Here is a 12,025-nt window from a genome sequence, read left to right as displayed (position 1 = left end):
AATTTCCAGGATCAAGGTATTCTAAATGAAGACAGACAAGACATGGGGGTGAATAAAGAAATAGAGCCAATCTTACATATGGTTGATAAAGTTGCGATATGGATTCAAAATTATTACTGAAAAAATTTAATGTACTTTTAAAGATCCGAAAAATTAAATTCATGAAGTTTATTAAGGACTTAGAAGGGTCAAATTTCTCACCTTATTTAAATTTTATAACCTGCCTGGTGCTCTGTTATAAAAGTTTACCTAGAGAAAATATACACACCATTTTGTGTGTTTGCTCATTCTTACTCTGACCCACTTAGATGTCAAGGAAGAAGTAACAATATTGCCTCATGCTGTGGCATGAATTAATAACACCTGATATATGTGAAGGGCACTGCAGTTATAGTGAAATACATCTCCAGATGGCTCTTGCATTGAGAGTTTTGAAGGAGGTTCCGAAACTGTCTCCCACACTGGCCTTCTGTAATGCCAACGTATCCACCCACCTGATCAGAAATCACAGCTCTCTTCTTTGATTTATGTGATAAATGTGTTATCTACTATTAGAATGCACAGATGTTCTGTGGGTTGTGAGGTCCTAGGATTCCTACTGCATTGCCCACATAATACACTTAAAAGTCAATGCTAATCTCAATAGGCGGTGCCTCTCTCCTTTCCCTCTCTCTCTTCCCCTATCTGTCCCCCACTCTGCGTGTGTGTGTGTGTGTGTGTCTGTTTGTCTCTATTTGTTCTCTATACCTCTGATATGTAAATTAGACTAAAAAATAGAAGGATTAGAATTAAAGTCCAAGCCATAGATTGTTAGACTATAGTGAGATTTCAAAGTTAATTTATTTCACAAAGATGAAAATAATCAAAAACAAACTCTGAAGACTTATGTGGCCAGCCCACCACAAATGACAATATTTGAACTCGAAGCCTAATGGAGTGCTTTCTGTATTGGAACTTTTGGTGGCCCAGACATATTAAAGTCATAGAAAAGGCAAACTGGATTTGGAAAGTTGACTCAGAATGGGACTTTTAACAAAATAAACAGACCAGGCTTATAGGTGAGGACCAAGATAAATAAAATAGTCCCAAAGAAAGAGAAATACCATTCCAAGAGAAATCTGAAGAGCGGTTCACTATTAAGAAAGAGCGAGGTAGATGTAGTCAATATTTGTCTTTAACGTAATAATGCCTTTATGCCCTATATTTATTCTCTACCCTAATTACTAATTCCTTGATACGTTTCAAATATTTTACCATTCAACATTTTATCGTAACTGTGAACCATAAATTGTTTATTTTAAAATATATTCTTGCATTAAAATTTTAATAGATTGCCAAATAACCATTATATCAATTTTATCAATATTAAATCATAACATTGATGGTAATTAATTAAAAGAAAAAATGTATTAGTGATCATTGTTATGGATAAATATATAATTTTCCTAAACTAAAATATCTATATTGACATAAGTGCTATTAAACTTCCTAAAATTCACAGGAACTTCAGAATAGTGAGTCTCTATTTTATTCAGGTTATAACAAATGATGTTCATTTCAACACTGTGCTCAGTGTTCCTCACAGTGGCACTATGTAAAGCTAGCTAATTGGTAATGCAAGTTATGGGTCTTATTAATGAAATTAACTTATGAGTTGCAAAAGAACAATACAAATTTTAGTAAAATGTGAATACATTTCAATGAAATTTTACTTCAGTTTTTCTGTTTCAGTGACTTCCTTGGCGCAGCGTCTTTGACATCTTATTTGAGACTCTAACGTATTTCTGGTTTGTGATATGACATTGGAATGTTGTATGTTAACATGCTGAAAATTGTCTTCTAAACATTCCAATGAGAGTTCATCCAAAACAGGTAGTGGTTGGTGCAAAGTTTCAAACAGGTTAAAATCAAAGGAAAATATTTGAAGTAATAATAATTGGGAAATTGGGAATGAAGACAGCATGCAAAATGGCATTTTCATGGAGAATCCAAATGAAAATCAAAATAAATTCTGATTAAAACTAAACCAAGCAAAAAACTACAGATTATCTGTATTCCAATTAAATCTGACAAATGAATACTTGACAGGTTTCAGTTCCGATTCTATTCATGTCAGAATGGCCCATTAATATTGAAGATGAAATTACCAGAACTCAAGCAATAAAATCACACTTTATAACAAGGGGAATTTATTAGAGTAAGATCCAAACAGAACTGTTTCTCAAATGTCAACTGTTGTGGCTGGATTGTTCAAAGTGCATCTCATCTTCTCTGTAATTATATATAGATCAGGTACAACATAGCTCACAGGCAGCAGCAAATGACAAATGTCTTACATAAACCCTGTGTGTCAAATGTCGGTCTTGTGTAGAAAAATTGGTTATGCTACTCTGGCTTTTTCTGCTGATAGGACTCAGTATATGGTTATGAAAAGGAACGGGAACCTTCTTCAACAAATAGCTTTCAGTGAACTTCCTGTTCTATTTATAGATTCCCTTGTTTGGTTTTTTTCCACCTGAAGTGCATGTTTCCTGACAGTTGACCTATGTGGGCTCACCAAGCATAATTATCCTTTAATTAGGCATCATTTCCCTGATTATTTTTAAAATGTAGAATGTCTTTAAAGCAAAATAAATATAAGACAAACAGAAAAATAACACCATCTTATGCTTATAATGCCATTGCTACAAAACCCACTGACATCCCCCAAAGAGGTTTGATGATACAACATACTGTTTATTTAGAGTAAACAGTAAATTCTGCTATTATCAAAATATAACTTCATATAAAATAGAAGCCCCAAGTGCAATTAATCCTGCCTTACTGAGATGTAATATATATTTTTGCATAAGTTACTTTTTAATTAAAATTTACTTTTGTCCAAATAATTTTAAATAATCTTGCCTTAAATATATACTCAGCATCATTTTAATCCACACCAAACTGTTACACTTACTTAATAAAATTTCTTACAAAATGTTGCTTTGTAGAAAGACCACATCAAACTTCCTTCCAACTTAGCACACACCACCATACACACAGATAAGCATGCCTAATAGCCATGAGGCAAAATGCCATTTAAAATCTGAATAATTTATCAAGAAGGACATAAATCAACAGGTCCTGGTATCACATCTAATAATAACATATAAAGATAGCTACTTAGTATAATTTAGTTTAGAATACTTCACTTGGGTAACTTTTTTATTTATTCATTGCTGAATTTTAATATTCACAGGTAAAATTTTTAAAAAGAAGCTTGTTTTGTTTTTCACGAATAAACTGTCTTTGCATGCCACCACTGAAGAAACTGGTATAAAGCAAGAAAAAGATCCCTTTTCATCAGTAGATTGAGGTGATGAGTGTTATAAATCCATCTTAACTATTTGCTACAGACAATATATGCAATTCCCATGCCTTTCTTGATAGATATCTGTATTCTTTTCACATTGGAAATAATAATAAAGTTAGGAAGAGCTTTGTCACTCTACTGTTGGACATGAACATATTCCTCAAATGTTTACTTAGTACTCAAAATCCAGAAAATAAATACCACAATTTTCTTTGGGAACATCAGCAAATGTAAAATCATTTACATTTATTGTTTGATATATCATTTTATGATATACCAAAAGGCATATAGGAGAATTTTCGAAACTATGCTAATAGCTTCACAATGAGGTAAGTGTAAGCAGGATTATATTTTGTTTTATGCCCTTTCTTTTGCAGAAATCAGAATAAGCTCTCCACTTTAAGGGGTGAGGAGTGCTAATGGTATTTACTGCATATTAGGGCAAGCAAGACACTGCTGCTTGCTTCTCAGCCATTTCACCTGGCATTCTAAAGAACAGGGTCAAAAATTCGTTGCTGAGTATTCAGGAATGGGAAGTCTCAAGCAAAGTGTGCTCACTGTCCTTTTCTTTCACTGAGATTGCCTTATGACAATTGAAGAAATAGTTGCATGACAAAAATGGATAGAAGAAAAGAGTCAAACAAGACCTCTCTTTGTTGTTATTTAGCAGCTGTGCACTGGGTTAGCATTTTCATTGCAGGAACTGCTCTAATTTACTTCTAGGTGCATTTATTTCTGTTGAGCTATTTTAAATGATGGCATAATTTTATGGATTTTATTGACAGAATTATGTTTCTTTATTTTTCATTTCTGAATTTTACCGAGTATTTAGTATTTTAAAATAGTTTTGGTGTAATCTACTTTGTTTTTATTTTATACTAACTTTAAGAAGCCTAATTATTCTGGCTCACTAGCGTGATTATGTGTGTGGATGTTGTGTTTGCCCCTACCATTTTCCATATGCTCTGCCTCACCAACACTGCCATCCGGCGTGGTCCTTTCATAGTTGTCCTCTGGGAGTGGAAGGGCACCCAGTCTTGGCCCTGATGAACTCTTACTGCTTGGTGTTTCTGACTCCTCCAGCCCGCTGTCATAGCAACTCTGCAGTGACCCCTGATGTGGGTCCTGAGGCTGACTCACAACAGAAAACGTCACTCTACGAAATGGCTGTAAGAGAAAAGATTCTGAATGTCACTAAGATATAAGATTTTAAGTGATCTTATTTCATAAAATACATAAATAACACTTAAAGGTCTATAGACATTAATTTAATACAAAATGATCAAACAAGTAGAAACATATTTGGATAGCCATATATTATCTAATGCAAAGCTTGTAGTTTATACTTTCATTATTAAAAATAAAAAATTCCTCTTCTGAAATAAAGGTAAGAAAACACAAATCTTATTCAACATGCATTGACATGAAATATACTTGCTTTCTATGTTCAACCCTTTCCCATTTAGTAGATTTCGTATTTTTCACAAATATATTTCATTTAAAAAAAGGTCAGCAACTGGGGAAGATATAAAAAACTAAACCAATTCATTATGAAGGGATGTCATTTAAATACTTCATCCAAATGATATAAAGCATTCAAATAGAGTCCATATAATATAGACTTTTAAAGGCATGTTTTCTGGCACTCATCTCCAAACAGTGCAGCTCTTACACAAGAATTTGAATGTGGTACTAGGAGATTACAAAATATTTATTACTTTGCCCCAATAAAAATCTATTTGAAATGTAAGGTAAATAGTAAGATGATCTATAAAACTTTCTCCAACCCATTAATGGGAAATAGATCAAAAGACTCAACTGCATGTGTTTACAATAATTGTTGTTCATTCAAACACAGTAAAGTCAAGGGTAATGCTTATTTGGTTTATGAGATGGCCTATAAAACTATCCAACTAGAGCCAACAAGTATCTCTGTAGGGGACAATGCCTGGTCATGTCTACTGTGCATGAGACTTGCAAGTTATCTTAGTTACATAATTAAATAAAAATAAAAGTACATCATCCATAGAGCAAAATAACACATTAATGAAATATACAATATTGATGATGTGACGTATTATCTATAATGTATATAATAAATGCTGCCTATTAGTGGTCTGAAATTATTAATAACAATTATTTATATACATTAACCCCACATGAATTTGAATGTAACACAAATGTACATAGTTATTATACTTATAATCCACACTGTTCCTTTCCAGTACAGTTTAAAATTACTGTTGCCAAAGCATAGCATAAACTTAAGAACCTTTTCTGAATGTTTATAGCTTGAAAGCTCATGGTACAAATCGGTAACCATAACCATGACCAATAGGACTGTGGAGTTCTAAGGATTATCTGCACATGGTAGATTAGTAATGAGAAAGTTAATAATTGTGGCTTTTGCCCCTAATTTATAAATTGGCTTTGTTAAATACAAATATACACTTCCACAAATCTCTCCCTTATACTGTTATAGAGAAAAACTTTCCTGTAAAATCTGCACATTGCTGATATTTCTGCTACTGCCTCATCCCTTACGAGCTTAAAAGGAACACACAGTCTATGACAAATCTGTTTTATCCTAGTTCAAGCTCTTAACATGGGTGGGCATTAAATACCATTGTGGTCTTTATAGTGTTTCACAGAATCTGGAGAGTACTATGGAAAAACGGTTACACAGTATTTCATTGTAGACAGAATATACAGCATGGGACCAAACTCACTGACATAAATCTAGAGACTTGGCCTTTATTTCACAAAGAACTCTTATCTTTTTCTTTTGTTAATTTGGTCAATATATTTAGCCCTATTTCTAGAGCAATATCATTTCTATTTATCTCACTTTTCATTTCTGTTTATACTTCCTCCCAGTTGCCATCATCTGGTTGGCCACAAAGTATTTGGAATTGTCTGAGGAGCTCAGTTTCCCTTTAAAAATGACACCGCTATCCAAACTATCCCGTTCTCCTAAGCCAACAGTGCTCAACAGTGAAATATTAATTATTACTAAAATAAATGATATTAAGGCAGGAAATATAAAGGCTATACAATGGGTTAAAGTTATTTATCTATCTAAAAATCAAGTGGAAGGTTAAATGTTATTTTTAATTCTACTTTAATAATATTCAGATCTTTTAGGTACAGTTTCAACTATGAAAAAAGAAAAAAGTTCAAATGAACAAGAGACACATATGCTATCCTAACATAGAAAAGAAAATATTAGAGGTTATAAGAAATAGTGCTTCATTTTGATATAAAAAAACCTTTGGATGAAGGTAGTAATCACAGAACCTGTGTTGAGCTTTCTTCTCCTTTAAGCAGCACACAATAACAGAGACAAGGTATATACTTCTAATAAAGAAAGCCAAAAATAAATGAGATAATTCCACAATGGATTGTATAATGACTGTTATGAACTTAGCATTTCATTTTCTTGATTTCCTACCCCATTCAGATTGTGGATATTTTGATTTCCATAAGTTATTTTAGAAGAACATTAGAATTTTAAAATACTAAGTACTTAAACAAGCACTCAGTTCATCAGGTTTTTTTTTTTTTCATTTGAAAGTTGCTTTGCTTGATGTGGTTTCTAAATGAATGCAAATATTATTCACATTAAAACTGAAAATGAAAAGTATCATACAATGAGTGAGAACACATCCACCAATCACTTGACCCACTTTTAAACCATGCCATTAGAATTCTATAGTTATTCAATAACAATAGTGTATTAGGAAGTATTATAGTTTGTTTTATACTTTATTATTTTATGTTTTATAATTTTATGTAAAAATCACTGAGGTGATGCATTCAAACCGATAAAGACAATAAAGTTAGTATCGGAGCTTAACTGAAGTATCAATGCAATAGTTAAAGTTCAACTTTCATAGTATGTCACACATGTTCAGTTTGTTGATATATGAAAATATAAAGAGAGGTTGAAGGATGGAAAAGGGGAGAGAGAAATATATGTGGGTGGAATGAAGAGAGAGACTTGTGTACCATTCACCATCAAGTTGAGAATCAAGTGAGAAGACTGTTAGATTTTATAATAAGGATTATAATACAGAATTTATGTCACTTCCACATTCAGAGAAGATGGAGTAAAGTCGAAATTGAACCACTATGTTGACTTCCCGATAAAAACTGTATTGTTTGTGTCACTACATTGTTTTATCTACAGTTGATATAAAGTGGAATAGAGTAAGAGAAGAGTTTGAGAATTACCTAGGAAACTTGCAAATAATGAAATGCCAGTAAACAAAATGAACCAGCATTAAAGATAAGCTGCTCTAGAAACCACCTGTGTGACCCACCATGTCTACAAATTCCAGTCATGTATAGTTCATTCTCAGAGTACAAAAGCGGGATCTGAAAGCATTCAGAATCATACACTTCAGGGTATGAGAAACATTCATCCCAATGAAAGGCTAAAAAGAGGCAACAGGGACTGACTGTCTGGTCTGTGTAGATGAAAGGAAATGGTCATCAATATTGTCATGCTTCATTAATTCACTATACCCGCACTTATTTGGTATGCAATATATTCCAGGGACTTTCAAAATTGTATATAATAAAGAAACCCAAAGGCTCATAGATGTATACACAAGCAAAATATAACAAAGCTTCCAAAAAATACAAATGGAGAAGATGGTATTAAAGATATTCGGAAACTTAAACAGCCATTCCAGGTTTTTGAACCAAGATGTCTATGACAGGACAGAGTTGAGGACCAATTAGAACTTCACTATCAGGGGCAAAGAGAAGTGATTGCACGAAGGAACTGAGTAGAAAAATCTGATCACTGTTAAAGCCTCTAAGACAGAAGTAAGAAGAGTTACTCAATGCTAAAAATAATGTGATCACATCTTGGATAATCTAAACCATGGTAATAAGATACAAAATAAAGGAGAAAAAGAAAAGCACTTCACAGTGTGTAAAAACTAAAAGAAAAAATGGCTTATATAGAGACTTATTTATTGATTCTTAATTTCTTTCTTCACAGACACAGAAGAATGTTCATGGTAAGGTGAGGTGTTAAGATGCAAGCAAAACCAGCTGTTCAACAACAGAAGTCACAATGAGAAAGAAAAACCTCAGTGACTGATGAATTCACTAAAACAGAGAAATATATTCATAAGGACCAAAGAAGCAAGGGGAATTTCTTACATGGGTTCTTGTAAATGTGTATATAGATTTTAAATAAGAAAAACAATACATTAAAAATAATAGAAAGAGAAAAGTGAACATTTCAAATCTTCCTATAGACTTTCTATGTGACCTTGGACAAGTTAGCTGAACTTTGGTTCTTATGCCTAAGGCCCAGGGTTTGTAAAATAGAGATAATAGTATCTGCCCCTTAATTCTGCTAGAATTAATGAGACAGCTTATAAAAAGAGCCTTAAGCTCCCTCTGAGACACATACTATAAAAGGCACGATACCTCAGGCCACTGCTAAATAACCAAAGTTATCTCCCATCATTTGGCTCAGTAATTTACAAAGCTCCTAAATAAAAGTTCTAAAAATCACATAGAATTTCAAGGCCAATTTCTTGTTCAAACCCACAAATTATTTATGAAGTAATAATGTACACAGAATAGCAATCAAATATTTCAAGAACTACTTTAATATTCCTCATTAAACACAAATACTTTGCTCTTAAACTAACTTGTAAAGGCATTTATCAGCTACTTTTGTGTTTCAATACCACATTCTAGAAGTTTGTACTTGAGGATAGAAAGACAGGGCCTACCCTCAACACTAGTGAGGTTGCCACAAATATCTTCCGATTCCAGGTAAGATGCTAGCTCTGGAGTAATTGAGCTGCTTGCCCTTCTCTCTAATGCCTAGATGACAGAACTGCATCCATATTGCTTTAAGGTGGTTATAGAATGGAGGCCAGCGTGCTACACTCTTCATTATTTCATTCAGTTTTCTGGTACCGCATAGAGGCTGTCTTCTTGTTTCTCTGTTATCATGGACTTTGTGAAGGGAGCCTCTTCCTCTCCTCCTTTATTGTTTGAAAATAGGAATGCAAAGGCAGCAATTGTGACTATAATGATTATTTGCATATAAAAATTCCATGAAACTAAAAGGACAAACACAGCGTATAATCATTGATAGCATATAAAATATCCAGATCAAATTTTCCTTGTCAGAAATTTAATGTATAGTTTTGAGGAAAAGAGTATAGATGAATATGTAAAAACACATATACAATAACAGCTTTATTTTAGTCATTCTAAATTGTTTGAATATTTTTTTAAAAGGGAAGGGAGCAGAGAAAAATGTATAGCTCAATAAAATCAATTTAAAAATCTATTATGTCTAAAAAGTATTTATGATGTTACACAAGCACACATTTTTAAAGATATTTACCTTCAGACTGCAACTATCAAAAATCTTCAAAGTTGCAGCTCACCGAATAAAAACTCCCGCTTCTTTGCTAAAGCAGTGATCAATTCGAGAAAAATAAAAGGGCGACTTAAGCTTAGTAAGTCCTGTCATTCATACGTTCCATTCCTCAGAGTGAAAGAGTAAAGGCAACACAGGGCTAAGAGTGCAGATACTTTGCCATTAAAGTCCTTTTTTTTATATACCTAGTGGCAATACCTTTATGGGAATTTTATTTGCAAGAGGATGGGCCCCAAAGGATGCCATCTATTGGAAAACACCTCAGGTTAAATCTTTTCCTTATTGAATACTGCTGTGTCTACCAGACGACTTTATTGGGAACTTTAAATCTGCACCTTCCCTTTTAGCTTCAGTACTTTCTCCATAAATTGTCTCCTTATCTGGAACTCACACGCAGCTGTCTCAGTCACATCAATTATCTCCGAATGGGCTGAAAGGCTTTTTTTATTTTTTCCAATTCACTTAGCTATGTCCATCAAAGAGACTTCTAATGACTCTTTGTCAGTCATAAAGAACTGAAACAGTCATGCGGAGGCTCTTGGCGTAGGAGGAGTGCTGTGTTCTATGTGAAAAACAGATCTCTCGAATGCTGGGCGACCTTTCCCTGCAAATGAACACATGCTTGATGAATCTGCAAACATTCTCAGCCTGTGTCAGGGCTACTGAATAAACATACCTAGGATTCTACAGGGCATTAGTGGTAGGTAGGATATTTGGCAGGACCCTCAAACAAACTTTAATCAGGTCTTTAAACTTTTTAGGGGTGCCTTCATGTACTGAAGCCTCCACATTCCTCCATACTTCAAATTGCCCGTCCTGTCTTTTATGTAAATAGATGAAAGGATGTTCAGAAGATTCGTGTTGAGACATGTGGATTAGCTAATTACAGCGCTCATTTGGGGAAAGTTAAGTAGCTATCTCTTTACTGGTGGGCAGTTATATATTTGACATTGTTGTTTGTATGTGCACTTGAGAAATTAAGAATCCAAAGGAATTTTTCTTAGTTCTACAGATCAGGGCTGGTTACCACAAAATACCAATGATTCCAGTATTGAAAGAGTGGTTCCTCGTGCCAGCAATGCACCCTCTTCCTTTCACTCAAGTTCTCTTTTCTCCAGGTCTTTTCCACATGCATCATATATATTTGGAATTTACGAATTTGAAAAAAAAAATACTCAATTTAAAAGTGAAAAGCACTGCAAGAACTACTAATTCTGAAGGAAGAAACTAGTTTCCTTGTGTTTTGCTTTTTTCTTTTCTGAAAAACATCTGAAAACAGAATATGCAAAGTCAAAAATTCTTGGCAAAAATAGACTAAGAACTAAATCTTTTAGAAAAAATAAATGTTCTAGAACACAACACATTGGTCTACTACGCTGTGGCCACTATTAATTAATGCATTTTTCACTATTTATTACTGGTTCCTTGTAAACCTAGTCCACAGTCTGGCAAGCCTTTTTCATGAAGGGCCAAAATATAAACATTTCTGGCTCTTTGAGACAAATATCACTGCTTCAGTTACCCAGCCCTGCAACTGTGATGTGAAAATAGACATTGAACACACAAACGTGAATGAACAACCACATCTCAGTGAGACTTTATTTGTGGACACAGCATTTTGAGATTCTGATAATGTTTCCACTCAATAAAATACTACTATTGTTATTTTTCAATATTTACAACTATGAAGAAAAAAATCAATCCTATCTGGCTGACTATTCAAAAAGGAGCAGACGGCCAGATTTGGCAGGGGTTCCTTATCCTGATACAATCCAGTACAAGGTGCTGAACAAAGATGTCAGGAAAAATCGATCCAATTATTCAAAAGGATGTTTTCCAGTCAGTGGGTTATTTGGATGCTCCATTTCAGAGACATGTTGATAAGCTTTAATTTGTACCAAAATAGTGGTGAACAAAGAAAAGTTACACAGATTTGGTTCATTTTTCTCCTTTGTATTTACTATGGAAGCAAGATTATTCCCTCTCCGCAATCTAAGACTCAGGAGCATCAGAAATGAGGGGACAGAATCATGATAAGGGCTGGAGAATGGGAAAGATTGCTATGAAATACTGTCTTCTGGATGTGATATAGAAGATGTAAACATGAACATACAGCAGTTATAGTTTCCTGCAGAATACCTGCCCAAAATAAGAAATGAAGGTAAAAGAAGAGCCAATCACAAAAAATGTAAGAATGGGAAATGAATAAAAACTGGTAACAGTGGGTGAATACGTAAATAAAAATATTAAAG

The 12,025-nt window shown here is 33.7% G+C and overlaps 1 protein-coding gene across 5 annotated transcripts in view; it reads right to left on the bottom strand.

Annotated features, from left to right (window-relative positions):
- The window catches only part of Pcdh7 (protocadherin 7), a 414,240-nt gene that overhangs the window by 213,765 nt on the left and 188,450 nt on the right, over positions 1–12,025 (bottom strand). For 2 of the 5 annotated variants that reach the window (XM_057771295.1, XM_057771292.1), the window contains exon 2: positions 4,303–4,519. The exons of 1 other annotated variant lie outside the window; for it this stretch is intronic. In XM_057771295.1, coding sequence (XP_057627278.1) covers positions 4,303–4,519 — 217 coding nt within the window. The remainder of the gene's footprint in view (positions 1–4,302; positions 4,520–12,025) is intronic. 2 more of the 5 variants (XM_057771294.1, XM_057771293.1) reach the window with 2 other exon arrangements.

Source organism: Chionomys nivalis, chromosome 6, assembly GCF_950005125.1.
Source record: "Chionomys nivalis chromosome 6, mChiNiv1.1, whole genome shotgun sequence".
Classification (NCBI taxonomy): Eukaryota; Metazoa; Chordata; class Mammalia; order Rodentia; family Cricetidae; genus Chionomys; species Chionomys nivalis.
The sequence above is the reverse complement of the archived record's forward strand: the minus strand, read 5'-3'. Positions and strand labels throughout refer to the sequence as shown.